The following is a 17,489-nucleotide window of genomic DNA, read 5'->3' on the forward strand; positions in this document are numbered from 1 at the left end:
CGAGGGGATTGCCCTTGAAATGTTCTCTTTAAGCACATTGCTTTTGCTGCTGCTTATCTTACACAATCCCTTGCTATGCTTGATGCGCCCATTGTTTTTTGATAGTATTGTAGAATCCTATAGAGATGCACTTCAGAATTGAAGAGGGATTATCCAATCCATATACAATGCCTTCAGAAAGTATTCAACCCCCTTGACTTTTTTTTTCTGCGCTTTGTGGTGTTGCAGGCTGAATACAAAAGAGATTAAATAGGGATTTTTACCAACAGTCTACAGAAAATACCCTACAATGACAATGTGAAAACATGCTCTTAGACGATTTCACAGATTTATTGAAGATTAAATACAGAACTATCTCAATTAAAGCTGCACTGCACTGAGTTAGTCCTGCTTCCGGGTTCACGGTGGATTGCTTGTGCAAACCCAAAAGCTAAGGTGAAAAAAATGTATTTTGGAGATGGAAATGGGGGATATATTTCACTCTCACAAGGCTCTTGTTGGATTACTTGGATTATTTTACCTCAAATTTGAAAATGAGGTGAAGCTGCACTCTTTCAGCTGAAAAGTAAGCTGCTCTGAATGAACTTTTTCTGTGGCCGCGGTGCTGATTGTGGTGACAGAGGCACTCATGCTGTTTATCTGCAGAATGTGCTGTTTCAGAGAAGTTTGGAAAGAAGTTGAAGCGGCGAGGAGGTGAATCGGAGGGCAGAGGAGGCTTATTTCTTGCCGATTTAGAAAGAAATTTAGAAAGACTGGTAACCTTGCAAGAAAATGAGACTGGTAACCTGCAAGACTTATCTGTAGCTTTCTTTAGCACTTGGTTTAGCTGTTAGCCTGCAGGCACAGAGCTCAGCAAAGTTCGTCCCAGGCTGGCCCACACACTGCCACGACATAGTCTTTTGGAAGGAAGAGAGAGGGGCACATAGTTTACATGCACAGAGTTTACATATAAACTTGTTTTAGCCCTCAATACCATCTAGTCGTCAGATAAAACCTTCTTGTCCACATTTTTCTCAGATGAGTCTTAACCGTCCTCATTTTTTTAAAATTGCAATTGAAGAGTTCATTTGCAAAAACAGATAAAAGCCATTCTTAAAATGAATACACCTTTTTCACTGATACTGCTTGGAGTACACACACACGTATACACACACACACACAAAGCATGATTTAGGATAATAAACAGTATGCCAGGCTAAATAAACATATAAAAAATAGAAATAAATATAAAGTAAATTTTAATAAAATTCAAAAAATTTAAAAAGGTTTAATAAATTCAAATGGAGATATCTGTTTTTGCAAATGAACTCTTCAATTATTGTAGCTATAAGCCCGCAGCAACTAATTGACAAATTCAGTGAAAATCATTAATAAAATTTGCAGATAACAAATTTTGTTGCTGATAAGTTGCTTGTAGGGTTGCGGATTAGTTGCTCGATTTTCACATAAAATGATCAATTATCAGTCATTATTATGCCCAAGCTTGCAACAAGCACACGTGCCACACCACACGGCCCGCTTTAACTAATCTCACCTTAACATAAAACTGACGCTGGTAAACGTGAACAGGATGGAGCCTACGGGCACTCGGTGGTATCTTTGAAATGCTCTTGAGCAGTAGAATCGTGACCAACAAGACTGAGCCCTGTCTCTTTCAATGAACAGCTGCCTGAGTGTGATATCATCCACACTGAGGGACACCGTTAAAGTGTAAACAACACACAACCCTCAGTCCGCTCCACCTTGGATTCATTGTCTTTGAAATTGACATCAGATAGTAATGATAGTAAAGTAGCCTCGTTTTGATAATGACATTTGTTGAGCTTGTGACATGTACCTTACAGCCTATATTTTTTTGTGGTTGTATTGTTTCAAAACCTTCTTTACAGCTGTTAAAGAAGTTGTGCTTGGCATTGATAGTCTCCATTGACTTCACTGAATTTTTGTGTGCTAGTTAAATTGTTTTGTTTTTTCCTCCCTCTTCTTCCATTAGTTGATTAGGCTAATCAAAAAATAATCAGCAGATTAATTGAGTATCAAAATAGTATTTAGTTGCAGCACTAATGCTGGTATCAGATTAGCACTTTTTGTTTTTTTCTCCTAACTTAATAATTTACAGCGATTCAAGTCATCTCAGATTTTGAATGGGATTTTAAGTAAGTCTAGGACTTTCATATACTTCTGAAACCATTGCAGCATTGATTAAGGTAGATGCTCAGGGTCATTTCCCTGTTTGGGGATAAATCTGCACCCCAGTCTAAGGTCTTTAGCACTCAGAAGCAGGTTCTCCTCCTGAATTTGGCTCTAATCATTGCTCTCTCTATATCCTTAAAAGTCTCCCACCCGCTGTACATGGTTTACTCCAGATAGAGCACTTTGCCTTACAGCTGAAGAGTTTACTTTTTGTTTGATTGGTCCCCAAAAGTATTTTGACTCAGGCTTTCAGAGTCCTTCCAGTGCCTTTTTGTCAACTCCTGGTGTGCTGTAATGTGCCTTTTTTCAGAAGTGGCTTCCTTCTGGCCACTCTGCCACACAGCCCAGATTTGTGAAGTGGTGCACGCTGATTGTTGTCCTTCTGGCAATGTCTAGCTCACTGCGCTCTTGTGAACTCCCAACACTTGACAAATTGTTTTGTCAATTTTCCCCAGATCTGCTTCCTCAAAATTTTATCTCTGAATTCTGCAGACAGTGCCTTGTACTTCATGGTAGACTTTCTGCTCTGACATGCACTGTTATCTGCAGGACTTTATACTATACAGACAAACACATTTTGTTCTGAATCATGTCCTCCAGTTTAACAGGGCAAAAGTGAACTCAGACAAAGTTGTACAGACACCACAAGCACATTTTTTTTTTTTTTTGGACACCAAGGCCTTACCATTCAGTTTTGAGTGTCCTTTTAAATTAATTTGTAAATGTGTGCTAGATCACTGACAAAAAATCTAATTTAATTCATTTTGAAATGAGGTCGTAGTGCCACAAAATGTGACGACAAGATGTTTGGATACTTGAGGACATGCAGCCTCATAGTGTAGCTCCTCCGGCTGATTAAAGGAAAAGTATGGATGAACTGAACACAAGCCCATATAAACTACATTTTATTTACGTGTTGTATGCATTCACCTACGTTTACTCACACACACACAGACACACGTGTATGCATTCACATAGACACACACATACATGCACATTCTTCAAAATAATGAAGACCAAGGTAGTTGCACAAAATGTCTACCTTCCTTTAGTTTTTATTTTTGATCTGTTGTCTTATTCATGAATAGAGCATATGCACACACACCCACACACACACACACACACACACACACACTCACGGAGCACAGATTTGCACACAGACACGTGCAGGCAACTTGTGTTGAAAAAATAATTTGCTTGAATAAATCATTCTAAGATTGTGTTAATGAAATGTAAAAATTTAATGACCCAATTTCATTTGGATTCCATTGGCCTGTGGGTTCATCCTGCCCCTTAGAATTTCAATGAATACACAATAAAATGGCTGCTTTAAATCTTGATGCAAGGCTTCTCATTTTTTTCCCTGATCCTCGTGCCCTGGCTGAGTTTTGCTGTTCACAAAAGGTGCCATTTAGCCTGGTGGACCACATGAATAATTTCATCTTCAAGAGCCTTAAATATCAAGGCCATATTTGACCTGTCATTGTGGAGAGGACAGAGATGGCAGTATCTGTGTGTGTGTGTGTGTCTGTGTGTGTATTTGCTAGTGTAGGTGTGTGTGTGAGTGTGTGTTGAGGGGCATTGCAGAGGAGAACACCTCCCTCTGAATGACTCTTAATGACAAGTCTTCCACTCATTAATCAGACTTTGAGATTGGGGCCTGACAATCAGGCCGAGGGGAAAGGGATGGACTTCCAGTTCATATTTAGCCTTTGACAGGACCCCTGTTGAGAAGCTGCTTAAATCAGGTAGAAAAGGCACATTCTGATTGCGCTTGCTGCTTACAGTAGCCTGTAGAGCTGAATGGGTCCATTCAGAGTGTCGCCATTGTGTGATTTCTTTTTTTAAACTTTTTTTCCTGCAGCCACCAAAGGACATAGGTCCACATTCAGTGGCGCTCCACTGTATAACTGACTGCACTGGAGGCGGGATAGACAACCTCATCATACATTTCATGTTATACAGCCCTGTTTTTCAAAATTTTTTTTATAGGGAACCACTTTTTGAAAATGACCAACAATCACAACTCAGCTTAAATTCATGCAGAGTTATCACTGTTTTTTTTTTTTTATCTAAGTAAAAGTAAATTTTCACCGCAAATGGCACAGGCCTATGCATTATAGATCCCTACCTCAGTCCAGCACTAGCTCCCAGGGATGTGTGTATCCCTACGATTTTTTTCTTCCCCCATGTGGCTAATATGTATGCTGGAGATATGAATATCATTTCATATAAATAAGAAAGAAATTACAGTTGGATCTGACGACCCAGTTCAAGTTTCCTGCGAGCTACCATTGCCACTTGTGACCCTGACTTTGAAAAACATTGTTATCCAGTATGTGTGTGACTACAATGACTAAAGAGCAAAAGCAGTGTAATCCATTATTTCCTGAACTCTCTGTCGTGAAAACATTGTTGTGCCTATTTTGACCTCAGCGGTACAGGGAGACGAGCCGGGCGGAGGTGAAACTGGCAATCAGCGGTCAACTCGAGGCAAGATTTGGCCTCTTTTTATTTTGTAGCGGGGCCATCATCTTCACAAGCACTTTTGTCTTCTCTGCTTTCTTTTCTAGAAAATAAGCATGGTTGTGCTTGGCGCAGAGTAGCGCTGGCATTAAATGAGTCGCGCCAACCCAGCGGAGAGTCTCATTCACCTCTGTGTAATTAAAATCAGTGTAAGAGTGTCGCTGAATAAGACCCACCAGCAAGCTGAGAATAGGGGTGCCTTGACAATGCATTGACAACTGTGGAACAGGCAAAATTAAGCCCTCTCCATTCATACCCCCTCATTCTTATTATGCACAAGCTATCTCACTGAGCTTGCTTTTGTGCTAGTATAATTACTTAATCTAGCACTCCCAGGGTGAATTACTTTGGGTGCAGAAAGCAGGCAGCATCACTTTGAGTCAAGGTCCCAGAAGGGAACCAAGGCAACCTTTAATTTCACTGTTTTAAAGTGACAAATGTGGTGATGAATATTGTCAAAAGAGGTTCACATCCATTTTTGTGTTTCTGTCCAAGTTTCAGTGTTGCTATCTTATTTTCCTTCGTAGAATAAAACCGTGGAGGAATGATTATGTTGATTTCACTGTAATTGATTTTATCACCTCATTGTGACCTGCCTTCTTGAAAGCATTTTATGGACAGCGTGGAGAATGATCCACAGTGCATTACAGAGTGCCCGGTGCACTCCTTTGTGTTGTTTGCTGCTTATAATGGGCCTGGGTAACACTTAACTAGAACGGAGGCCCATCAAGGCAGACCGATAAGGACCTGGGGATCCACTCTAGTCAATTACTGCAAAGTGCCAAGTTCATCTCGCCGGGCCTTTTATGAAGTACACCAGCTGAGTAAACAAATTAATCGCGGATCCATGGTTCCCCAACACAACCACACAGCCCAGGATAATCATACATCAGGCAGAGTGATAGCAGCTGTCTCCAGCGGGAAATAGAAGGGTCCCACCATTAAAGATAGGCATTCTGAGCCTATGACTCCATAGGACCCTTAAGGTCTTAGCCGTCACAATTATTCTGCCTCTCAGCTCCACTGCTCTGCTTGTTTTGGGTCTCTACACCTTGAGATTAGCTGTTTAAAAGGGAGGTTCTGTTCTTGAATGGTGATCTTTCCAAATGCCATTAAAGTATTGTAGTAGGGTGATAAAGTGTGGCGCTTCTCTAGTTAAACTCACCAGTGAAGGGAAAACACATAGAAGGGACATATTAGTGGCAGCTGGTATCTTTATATGGTGAAGAAGTGTCGTAAAGAGGATACACTGAAAGGTGTGTGTGTGTGTGTGTGTGTGTGTGTGTGTGTGTGTAAAATGGGGGCTTGTAACAGGCAAAAGAAAAAGGGAAAGACTTGCAGAGATGTTTTGGCAAAGGTCTCCAGTGGTAGTGTGCTTTATGTGTGCGTGTGTGTGTGTGCGTGTGTGTGTGTGTGTGTGTGTTCTCTTTCATGATTTGACCTTGAAGTGGTCCATGGTACACACAGTGTATGTGTCTTCTTCAGCTGATGGATGGGCCAGACATCGGCTCACTAATCAATATACTGTTATGTCACAGTGCCATTGAAAAACAGTAGGGCTGGGCTACAATGAGAGAGGGAAAAAGAGGGAAATTGTGTGTTTGTGTGTGTGTGTGTCTGGAAATAGTGAGTGAGAGAGAGAGAGAGAGCTTCACAGTCCTCAATAAATGGAAAGACATTATTTCAGGTCGAAACTGAGTTATAAAGTTGTTAAACTCGCTTTCCCAGCTTGGGCAGCACGGCGCGGCCCCATATATCCAAAACCTTTGGGAATGCAAGTCATTTGGGAGATTGAAATGTTTGTAACACTGACTCTAATTTCAGTTCTGCCGTATTTGTTCAAAATGTAAATGCTGTGCGCACACACCCTCTCTGAAATGCTCCTCACCATCTTGTTTGCAGTCTAATGCTTACAGCTGTTGGTTTCAGCTCTGCCATGTCAGTTGACTGATTGATTGACCTAATTGATGAATTATTTAATGCACAGAGTAAAGGGAAATAAATTAGTAAATGAATCAATCAATATACATGAGCTCAGAGAAAAAAGGTAAAAAAAAAAAAGTTTAATAAATTAAACAATCAATGAACAATAAATAAATAAAATAAGAAATCAAGTAATTAATGAAAAATAAATCACTCTATAAAATTATAAAATATTAGCCTATTGTCCTTCCTAGAACAAGTGCTTTTTATCCATAGAGTAAGTGCAAATAAAAAAAAAAATATGTTTGATATATTTATTTAATCATTTCAGTTTATTCTTCCTTCAGCATGTGTCAGTGAGTTAGTATGTGGTGGTGTTGTGTAGTGAGTGCTATTATAAGATACAAGACAAGTAATCAAACCAGATCCAGCCACTTTTGGAAAGCACATTTTGGAAAATAGTGTCCTGCAGCCAGCTACCTCAAACACATTTTGTTTATACATTTATCTGTTCATTCAATCATTTCTTTTTTTGTGCTAGATGAAATTATTAATGAACTGACCCATTTATTTTCCAATTCATTTATACTTTTGATTTTTTTTTTTTAATTAATTTATTCATTTGTTTCCCCTTTTTTTCCTCTCTGCATTGATTGGTTAATTTATGCTGCTTGGTCCTTTGTAGCAGGTAGCTTTGATGGCATCTCAGTAAAAACACAATCAGTTAAATGTGTTTGCTATTGTTGCATCGATTATTCTGCATTTGTTAGACTGAGAGAGAGAGATTCTAACATCCACATGATCTGTAGGCCCGCATCTCAGCATTAGCTCCCAAATGTATGCACCCAAAGGAAGAGATGAGGATGCCTAAGTAGGTGATGACATGGAATCTCAGTCGACCTCAAAGACGGCATTTACTCATCGAGTTATTGATCTGATCATGTGTGGTCACCTGTCACCGCCAGGGCGCTGGGTGAAGTTGCCTCAAGTGCTTTCTGTCAGGAAAAGAGGTTGAGGTCAGAGCTGGGATTAGGGATGGGCTTTCTGTCAGAAAACTGCTCCCTTGTGCCACAATCAGCTCAGCTTGTTTTCCAAGCAGATGAAGTGAAAGAGTTATTTTGAAAAAAAAAAAAAAAAGATATATGTATATAATTTACAGTCAGTGGTATTTGCTCCATGAAACATGTTGTTTTAATTTCCTTTCCCAACCGCTCTAATTGGTACTTTTGCCCTCACATAAAAATGCACCTGACTAGTTCCTATTCAGCTTTGTTTATTTTGAAGCACATAATTGAACCACGGTAATCTACTTCCATCTCAGTGCTTGCTGTTTTTCTTCCAGGGGGGAAGCAGATATGCAGTCCCACTTTGAAGATTGTAAATTGCAAGAGTGAACTGTGAGAGCACTCTATTTTTGATAGATGTATTGGTTTGAGAGCAACACGAATTCTGTGTTCATTTCCTTGGATGTTTGGAAATTTTTGGTAAGTAGATTTTGATGATTGGTAGCAGAAAGGTGAGCAACAAGTGCGAATTCTCTCGTCCAGGTTTTGAGGTTTAGCTGGCATTCATTTCTTTGCTTTGTAATTTTATGGCGATGGATTGCTTGTCTGGTTAATTTGATGGTAGCTGGGGTTGATTTATCTGTCCTGCTAATTTGATGTAAGCTGGGGTTGATTCTTCCGGTCTATTATTTTGCGGTTACTTGGGGTCAATTTCTCTGGACAGTTAATTTGTGGTTAGCTGAGGTATATATCTCGAGTTGCAAATAATTTATTTCTCTGCTCCAGGGTAGTTGTGTTGTTTTAACAGCGCTGCTATCCGTCTCTGTTGTCAGATCTTCCGAAGGTGTTGGCTGGTGTTCAAGAAGGCCTCAAGTAAAGGGCCCCGGCGGTTAGAGAAGTATCCAGATGAGAAGGCAGCCTACTTCAGGAGCTTCCACAAGGTACAGTGAACACACCTGACTGACAAAACACAAACTTTTACACTGATTCACACTCATTTGTTTGGATTGAATCTCTTTATATGTCTGTTTTGATGTAGTTAAAATTATAATAATTACTGTTTTCCCAATCATTTTACTAAAAATAAAGTTTTGAGCGTGCTCCATAGTCGAGGCAAATACAAGATATGAATAATTTAGTGTTTTATAATCTCCGCACCTTCATAGAACTTCATGGATTTTTATTTCAGAGGGAAACACGAGCCATGCACCGGCAAGCTAAGTCTGCAGTTAAACATTCTTAGATGTCAAAACAGTTTTATGTATGAGGGATATACCAGTGGGACAGTACTTGATTTAGACATCACTCAAAGCCTGACAAATGTTTATTCATGGGTCACACTGTTTGACCCTTGTATTGATGTCCACTCTTCACAGTCTAGTCACACTTTTCTCTCCAACTTATTTCAACTGGAACCACAGTGCTGCAGAAATGTCCATCTTGTGTTCAGACTCCAAACAGTGTTTTTTTTTTTTTTTCTTTTTAAACCGCACAAACAAAATACATCAAGATTTCTTACATCAAATTGGCATCTTCGTGTGTGAAATGTGGTGATTTTTTTATTATTTTTCCCTCATGTTGAGAAAGTTTTAGAAATGATTCATCAGATTGCGTCAGAAATACGTGAAATTGTTTCAACCTGTTGAGATGAAATGATGAAATATGTGATTGAGGTGGGCGTTTTTCACATGGTACAAAAAAAGGAAAGCGTATTAAAGCCAGGGAAAAGCCATATTACCCACACCCACTATAAACCTTGTTTTTGCGTTCATACAAAAAGTTCTGTCCATTGGCTGCAGATAATGGAGTTAAGAATCCATTAAGAGACATTTTGCAGCTTTATCTTGTCCTCTGAGGTCTCTTTTTTTCCTTTTTGAAAGTAATAATCTGGAATATAATATCTCTCTGCCTGCCTCTTAAGCCCTTTGAAATGCTCCAATTATGGCTCATTATCGTGGTGAGAGCAGATGATCTTAAAGGAGTTGCACGGTGAACGGTGCTCCATAGTAATGAGAGGAGATGGCAGCCGAAGATAGGGGACTGTGACACGGGCGTTCTGATGTGGCTGGAGTGTGAGAGCTGCTTTAATAATCGATAACAGACTGTCTAGTACCCTGTGATTGCAGATAACTCTCTGTGACCGGTTGGAGATGTCTCAGCCAAGGCGAGGACAAATCTGTCACCGTGGCATCTCTCAGAGTGTCCCTTTTTGTTCCAAATGCATGTGAACACTGGCTTATACCTGAGCCGCGAGACGGGTGGGTGCTCGTTTTGATCCACCGTGTTAGCATCCTTAGCTGCTATGATCACCCATGTACTGTAAATGGAGCAGCTGTGCGCCTACTACATCATGCTGTCACACCGGGCGTCTTGTGCAGCTATAACCTCCCCCAGAGGCGTCTGATACACCCGGTGCTGGAGTGAGCGATGACTACACACATGCACCAGTGCACCTGGTAATGCATCGCCACAAAGATCAAGAAAGGTCCTGTGTGAGGGCTTCATTCAACGCTGCAGTGCTTTGGGAGGAAATAGGCTGCACTGGTGGCTGATTTACAGAACCAACAAAAAGGGGATTGGCTTGGGTTTTTCCTCCTTCCCTTTTTTTCTTTTCTTATTTAGCAATATTTTTAGCACTCAGTGAAAAAGTTTTTTTTTTTTTTTTTTGTGCTGCAGTTCTCTCGAGTTCTTAACAGAGGCAGCTCAAATGAAAAGATGGAGCTGTACACAAATATCTAAATATGTGCATGTGCAAGTGTAAATAAGCGCCAAAGCAAGGAGCACTGATTATTTTTGTGGAGGTTTATCATTATATCTTTGAAAACAGACAGAGAGATGAGAGAGGAGGGGAGAGGAAGAGGAAAGGAGAGGAGGATGGTCTCATCACAAATTATTCACTTTGCTCAACACTAGCCCCTAGGCTGGGAATGCGCCCAAATCTCTCCCTTGTACACAGCTACACGCACACACACAAACACGCATACACACATCAACACGCATAAAGGGAGACTAAACCATGCCGTTACAGTGTAAACACACAAACAGACAGAGCGATACAAATCTGGAGGAACACACAGCTCAGAAATTCCCAGTGTTGAAGCTCTCTCTGTTGTCAGTTATATGAATGAGTAGCCTACCCGAGGACAAATAGAAAAAAAAAAAAAAAAAAGAAAACACACAAACACACACATACACACACATTTGCCTCATCTCATAGAAAACATTCAGATACTATCATCAAGGGGGGATAAGAAATACCAAATGAAAAATCTGTGTTATCTTGCAGTATCCATATCCACCTCTCCATTTCCTCCCCTCTGTTATTGCCTTGCTCAGCTGTTGAAAATTCTTCTCCAAATCTGTCTAAACTGTACAGCTTGAAAATGCTGAGCAGAGCATACCACACAATGGAAGGCAAATTTATTACATGTAACGCGACGGAACAAAGAAATCTGCGGCCCACATATGCTATGTATGTTATTACGTCTGGTCTTTCTGCTTTAACAGTCAGGTTTTATTGTACGGGCAGTGAGCCCATCTATTTCATTTCCAGCAGTCTGGCAAAGAGCCCACAGTTAGTCCAGAATGGACTACAATAATGTAATGGGCCTTATCTACCAGGGAGAGTGAACACATAAGAGATTGTTGAATAAAATGGCCTGTAAATGCGGGTGATATTCAATTAAATGTAATCTTCTCTTTTTTCCATTCACAATCAATCTCGTGGTAAAATGACTTAGAGGCTTTTGATCACAGTCCTCCCTATTGAGTGGAAAAGCAGTTACAAGGAGAGGCACTTGAACAGTGGATTCTTATTCTATATGAGAGTCAGTTAAATTTATTCATAAAGTGCTTCCAACATAAATTGCAATATATTGCAGTACACATTACTGTCACCTTTATGCAGTACACAACTGTATAAAGTTGACCCTGTATTAGTTGATTCTGTATTATTTCCTGCATCCCTGAGTAACGGTCACTGTAGTGAGTGAAAAACCAAATACTATTTATTTCTCTATTAAAGATCACTATTTTAATTTAGCTCTCATTCTTTTTATCTTAAGCCTCTAACTATTATTGAACTTTCTGTAATGCAGCTGGCAATTAAGCATCTCTGCTGCTGGCGATGTTGGTTCAAGGGAATGTTCGGCTGCCACTCTCTCTCTCTCTCTCTCCGTCCTGCTTAGATCACTGAGCTTCATAACATTAAGAACATTACCCGGATGCCGCGGGAGACCAAGAAGCATGCTGTGGCGATTATCTTCTACGACGACACGTCCAAGACATTTGCCTGTGAGTCAGGTAAGTGCTCTGGCCACCATTCAAACAGGACTTTGTCTGCCTACAGCGGAGCGGAGGGAGGGAGGAATGGAGGGATGGTGTATTTGTGTGTTTGCTTGTGTATGCGTGTTTGTGGTGGGGGCTGACGGGAGTGTTGGTGTGCAGAGAGCATTGTGCGAAGAGAGGAAAGAAGAGTGGAAAGAAACTGAGGAAAGCGGGGAATTATAAGTGAGAGGAGGGAGAGAGGGAGTGTCAGAGATGTTTAGAAAGAAGAGGAGAGGAGGAAGAGGGAGTGGAGAATTGGAATTTCGCCAAGTGATGCTCATTTGCCGCTATATTAAGAAGTGGGAGGATCCGTTCAGTAATATTGATTTTCATATTGCAGGTACTTGGGTATCGTTTGCAGTGTGTTTCAACCCAATTATGGACTGTAACAATAGTGATTGCCTGCAGTACGTGGACAGGAAGCCAAAAGAGGCTAGATGAGGTTGATAAACGTTAATGCACCGTCATACAGACGAAGAGGAACTCGGTCTCCCTCGCTCTCACCCCAGCTTTGGCCGTGTGTGTGCGCATATGCCACAATCAAATACCTGCTGATGGAAAGATGTAGCAGCAAACCTCAGGGGAGAGATTATTGACCTCGGAGCAGTGAACTCTCTCGCTTTCTCTCGCCCTCTCTCTGTCTCTCTCTCTCTTTTATTCTCTTTGCCCTGTTCACTGTCTCTCTCTCTCTCTCTCTCACGGCTCATTTCCATGCCCGAAGCCCTCCCCCTCGCATCACCATATGGAGGTCTTTATCTCCGTGTCCACTGACCTCCCAAGGTCCTTCACTTCCTGCAGCCCCGTGCACTCCCACCCCTCACTCGTCCTCCCCCCAGTCGCTCCCATAGGAAATTTACACTCATATGGCCACATTTATCAAGGAATAAATGGACTTTATCTTCTCACATAACGGCAAACATTTGGTGCATGTGTTTACTTATTTGAATATGTTTTTGCTTAAAATTGTACAGCCTCTCCAGCCTCTCTGTCTTTTTATGGTCCTGTGTCAAACACTGCCGGGGTGTGTGGATTTGAGACCAAATTCAACCACCTCCTCCAAAAATATCTGTATTCATGGCACAATAATGCCAGGAGCGCACTACATGACTTCAAGCTTAATTTAGTTGATCCAGTCAAATTTTTGAGAACAGAGACAAAATCCCCATGTCAGGGCTGTCACCGGAGTGTGCAAAGTTTGAGCGGGTCAGAGAGACAGTCTGTCTCAATATTTGAATGTTGTCAGACATCTGTAGATTTTCATCCGGCAGAAAATCTGTAGTGCACTCGTAAGAAGAGAGATGCAAGTGTTTTTGAGAACAATGAGCAGCAAAAGATGTGAGACATGGGAAAATCAGTATGTGCAAATGATTGGTTATGACATGGCTTTCCCTAGATGTACCACACATATCGACATCAAACAATGCACAGTCTATCCAGGCTATTTGGACTGGACTTTATTATTTGAGCTTTATAATATAGCATCATCTCTCTTTGCAGATTAGACAATCCATGCTGTCTTCAGCTGTCTGCTGTTTTTGACAGTTGTGCTCTTCATGCAACATAAGGCAGTCTGGGTAAACGTTTTCTGACTGATCTGGTGTAAAATTGTCCTCACTAGCAAAAACTTGGACCTCGTTCAGTATCTACTTGCCTGTTCAAAGACACTTAAATATTATATATGCTATCCTTCTCTATTAGCACTGTCCTGCTGAAAACAGGAAAGTGCTCCCTGACTCTGACTCCTGCGTGATTCTCACACATTCTCACCCTCAACTCCATCCTGTTTTTTTTTTTTTTTTTCACTTCTTCACACCCTCTATACGAACATAAAATGTTACTCCAACCCATCACAAGTATATACGCGCACGCTCACACATATACACAGGCATCTTCCCACCGTTTCACCATGCATGGCACATGGACTAGCATGGCCTCCTCGGTGCTGATGAAGTATTTGTTTGGTCGATTTTCCACTCAGTGGCCTTAAAAGTGTGGGAGTTCACAGGCACTTAAAGCCCACAGAAATGCTTAGCGAGGAAGCAGAGTCTGAGGAGGAACAAGCGAGGAGCTAAACCCACCGACCGGCTCTGAGCAGACAGCGAATTTATACAAGCTCAAGTGGACATGCAGATGGAGCTCAAGTGCAGCTGCTGTGTGTGTGTGTGTATGTGTGTGTGTGTGTGGGTTACTGCTTTGTGTTGCATGTGGATGAAGTGCTTGAGGCAGCAACAGACCTTTCCTTCACCCTCCAAACTTGTATAGATCTCTCCCCTTGGATACCAGTGTTGGCCTGAGAAACAGGCTCTCTTACTATGCCAGCTATTATAGCCTACGAGCTACCTTGAAATGAATGAGTTGAAAATAGCTACACACGCACACACACATACTTGAATACATTAACAAGAGCATATGCAAGCAGAGATTACTTAAAGTACATGCAGTCACACAGAAACATGGTGGTGTTTCTTCACTTTCACGTGTGTCTCTGTACACATCACTGGCCACAGCTACATATCCCAGAATTCCACTGGGCCTGGGGTGAGGGAGCTGCACAAAGATAAACAACTCCAGCACTTGCCTCATTTCATACTTCAGTAACTCTCACCGAAAGCTCACACAAGACAATTGGAAATCTTCTTTCCCATTGTAAACGCTATTTTTCCTGACTTAACAGGAAGAAAATTGGTATTCACAAACAACCGTCTGCCACGTGGACTTGAGAATTTGATTCATGAAATCATTTGTATCCACTTAGCTTCTAATTAAACAATTCAATCTTAGAGTGAATGCCACCCCCCACCCGGCTTTAAGTGCCAGCTGTCAAGTGTAGACATATAACATAACTTCACAAACAGCTCAGTTCTTAAACCCGACGCTGCCGAAAAGCGATGAGCGCTGAAAAGAGTCAATAATAGTAATTGTCCTGAATCTCAGATCAGAATAGTTTCTGTTTCACAAAATGGACTGTCCCAGTGAATCCTCTCACCATCTCCCGCTGTCACAGATCCTCTTCCTTGGTTTGTTTCATGCACCTATTCCCTTTCCAATTAACATTCTCACCCGATAAAAAGCTGAAGCACTCCTTCAATTTGGGTAATAGACTATTGATCGTCTGAATAGATGATCACCATTCTCAGATCTGATTCTGGCTATATTGTTCTAGCAGGGCTACTTGCGTTGTGCTGCCTTGCAATGGAGCACTGGAGGAGGAGGGAGGAGAAACTCAGCATTCATCAGTGGCTGGCTGTTGTTGAACCTATTGCCTCTTTTCATCAGCGGCAAATCGATCAGATTGATTTTTTTCCCACCAAGTTACCGTGCCTGTACTCATGTCCTGTACACGCAGGGTTTTATTCCCAAATCCCTCGGGTGGTTTTGGCTCATGTGTGCACGCTGTGTTTGTGTGCGTGCCTTGTGCATGTGCGTGCATGTGGTGGGTAATTGTATGTAACTTTATGGGGCAGCGTCTCTGACGTTGAACACAGAGTACTTGCTAAAGAAGCCCTGTGGGTATGTGCAGTCTAATCTGATCTGTTTCATTATGTGTGCTGTGCTGGCTGCAATGTACATGCCTTAATGCTGCACTGGGTATGAAGTGTTTACCGCATGATGACAGTTTACGTGAGACAGTGGTTGTTTTTAATATATCACAGCCTTTTGTGGGCCGGGGATTAATTACTTGTCCTTACATAAAGTGAGAGCAGTGTGTCCTGTGGAATCCAGAGAGAGGCAGTAAGCAAGTTTTTGCACTGCAGTCATGTTAACTCTCTGATTGTTGGCCAGTTTTACACACATCTCCAATTAAAAAGTATCAAATCACTGTTTACAAAAAACATAGCAAATACATGTGAGTCTGGAAGAAATTATAGAATTTTAAAGGTCTGGGAAACTGAAATACATATTTTTTTTAGCGATGAGTTAATTTAAGTTTGATTTCACAACTGGCTCTAATTATATTTCAAAATGAGTCTTAACACAAAATACACTATGTCCTCAAAGAGCTATAGGCAAACATTTACATATGACTTGTTGCAGATAAGATATGAATATTGTTGAGTTTATATTACATGCCCAGCAAGTCTGAATCTGCATAGTATCTCATGATAATCAAACTGTAATTATTTAATATAAATGCTGGCAATAGACACACCAATGAGGCATTCAAAAATTACATCTAAGGTATATTACTCTGTTTGAATCAACTTTCCAAGAGCTTCAGATTATATATATTTTTTGCATCATAACAAACTTGAATCAAACTTACAATTGAAACTTAGAATTAAAAACATGAAATAATTCCTGGGTTAGCTGCATAGATGCATCCTTTGTATTGAAAACATTGGCATGAAGGATATGGAGGTGTGTGTGTGTGTGTGTGTGTTTGATCGTGAACATGCCTTAATGCTGAGCTGTTGGGCTGCTGTGTGCAGAGCTGGATGCAGAGGAATGGTGTAAGCTGCTGTGCCTGGAGTGCCTGGGCAGCCGTCTCAACGACATCAGCCTGGGAGAGCCGGACCTGTTAGCAGCAGGGGTGCAGCGGGAGCAGAACGGTGAGTGCCCAATTAGTCCCTGCTAACACAGACAGCCATTCAGGGTCAATCTCTCTCACTCAGCCTGCCACCAAGCAGTTAGCAGTTGCAGTCCAGGCCTGTATGTGTTAATGCAACTGAGCCCTCAGAGGGTTAGGGGAGCAGAACAGCCACTGTCCAATTAGGCTGGCTAATAGGGGCCATTTTTGTCAATATCTGATCCCTAGTCCCCTGGAACAGTCGCTGGTTACATTAGCAGATGTTGGTTCAACTTTAGAAGTGTAAGTGTAAGTCTGTGCACATGTGTGCGTATGTGTGTGTCTTTGAGGGAGCCTGTGTGTGTGTGTGTGTGTGTGTGTGTGCGTGTGTGTGTGTGTTAGAACACCGGTCACAGGCTGTGGCTGGGGCTCTGTTCCAGGCCTAATGAGAAGTGCTGTGCATCACTGGCTTCCCTCATAATGAAGCTTGTCACAGAGATGGATGAGATTATGGCTCCTAAAGCCATGTGAAATAAATGTGCTTCCCCACATATTCCACTCTCAGGAAATGGAATTGGAAAAGAGAGGAGACAACAGGGCGCTGCTATCACAGTGCAGCCCATTCTCTGTGTAATTTGTAAACTTGCTGAGGAAATAGAAAAGGCAACAGGCAAAGAAGAACAGTTTAAAGTTGTAAAAGGGCGAGTAATTGAAAAGAATCTGGCGTCATTTCGATCCATTTCATTTCAGTGCACCATTTCATTTCAGTGCAGTTGTATTCTCCAGTGTAGGTTTTCATTTTTATTTAAGTTATCAATACGTGCGCATTTGACTGTGCGGGGGTCAGCCGATCGACCTGTAATAATACAATTCCTGACTGAGTGTTTTGGTATTCTGTTGATGTTTGTTTTCCATAACGCAGTTGTAGTCACCTGGAGGCAGACTGAGCCGGTGCTTCTCTGCTGTCTCTGAGTGAAAGAAAGAAGAGATTTGGTCCCACACCCATGTTT

General features: G+C 41.4%; 1 protein-coding gene across 1 annotated transcript in view; it reads left to right on the top strand.

The window, feature by feature from the left end:
- The window catches only part of dok6 (docking protein 6), a 46,797-nt gene that overhangs the window by 14,798 nt on the left and 14,510 nt on the right, over window positions 1–17,489 (top strand). The window contains exons 2-4 of the mRNA XM_030079825.1: window positions 8,480–8,587; window positions 11,834–11,948; window positions 16,403–16,522. Coding sequence (XP_029935685.1) covers window positions 8,480–8,587; window positions 11,834–11,948; window positions 16,403–16,522 — 343 coding nt within the window. The remainder of the gene's footprint in view (window positions 1–8,479; window positions 8,588–11,833; window positions 11,949–16,402; window positions 16,523–17,489) is intronic.

The sequence above is a fragment of the Myripristis murdjan genome, chromosome 20 (genome assembly GCF_902150065.1).
Source record: "Myripristis murdjan chromosome 20, fMyrMur1.1, whole genome shotgun sequence".
NCBI classification, from domain to species: Eukaryota; Metazoa; Chordata; class Actinopteri; order Holocentriformes; family Holocentridae; genus Myripristis; species Myripristis murdjan.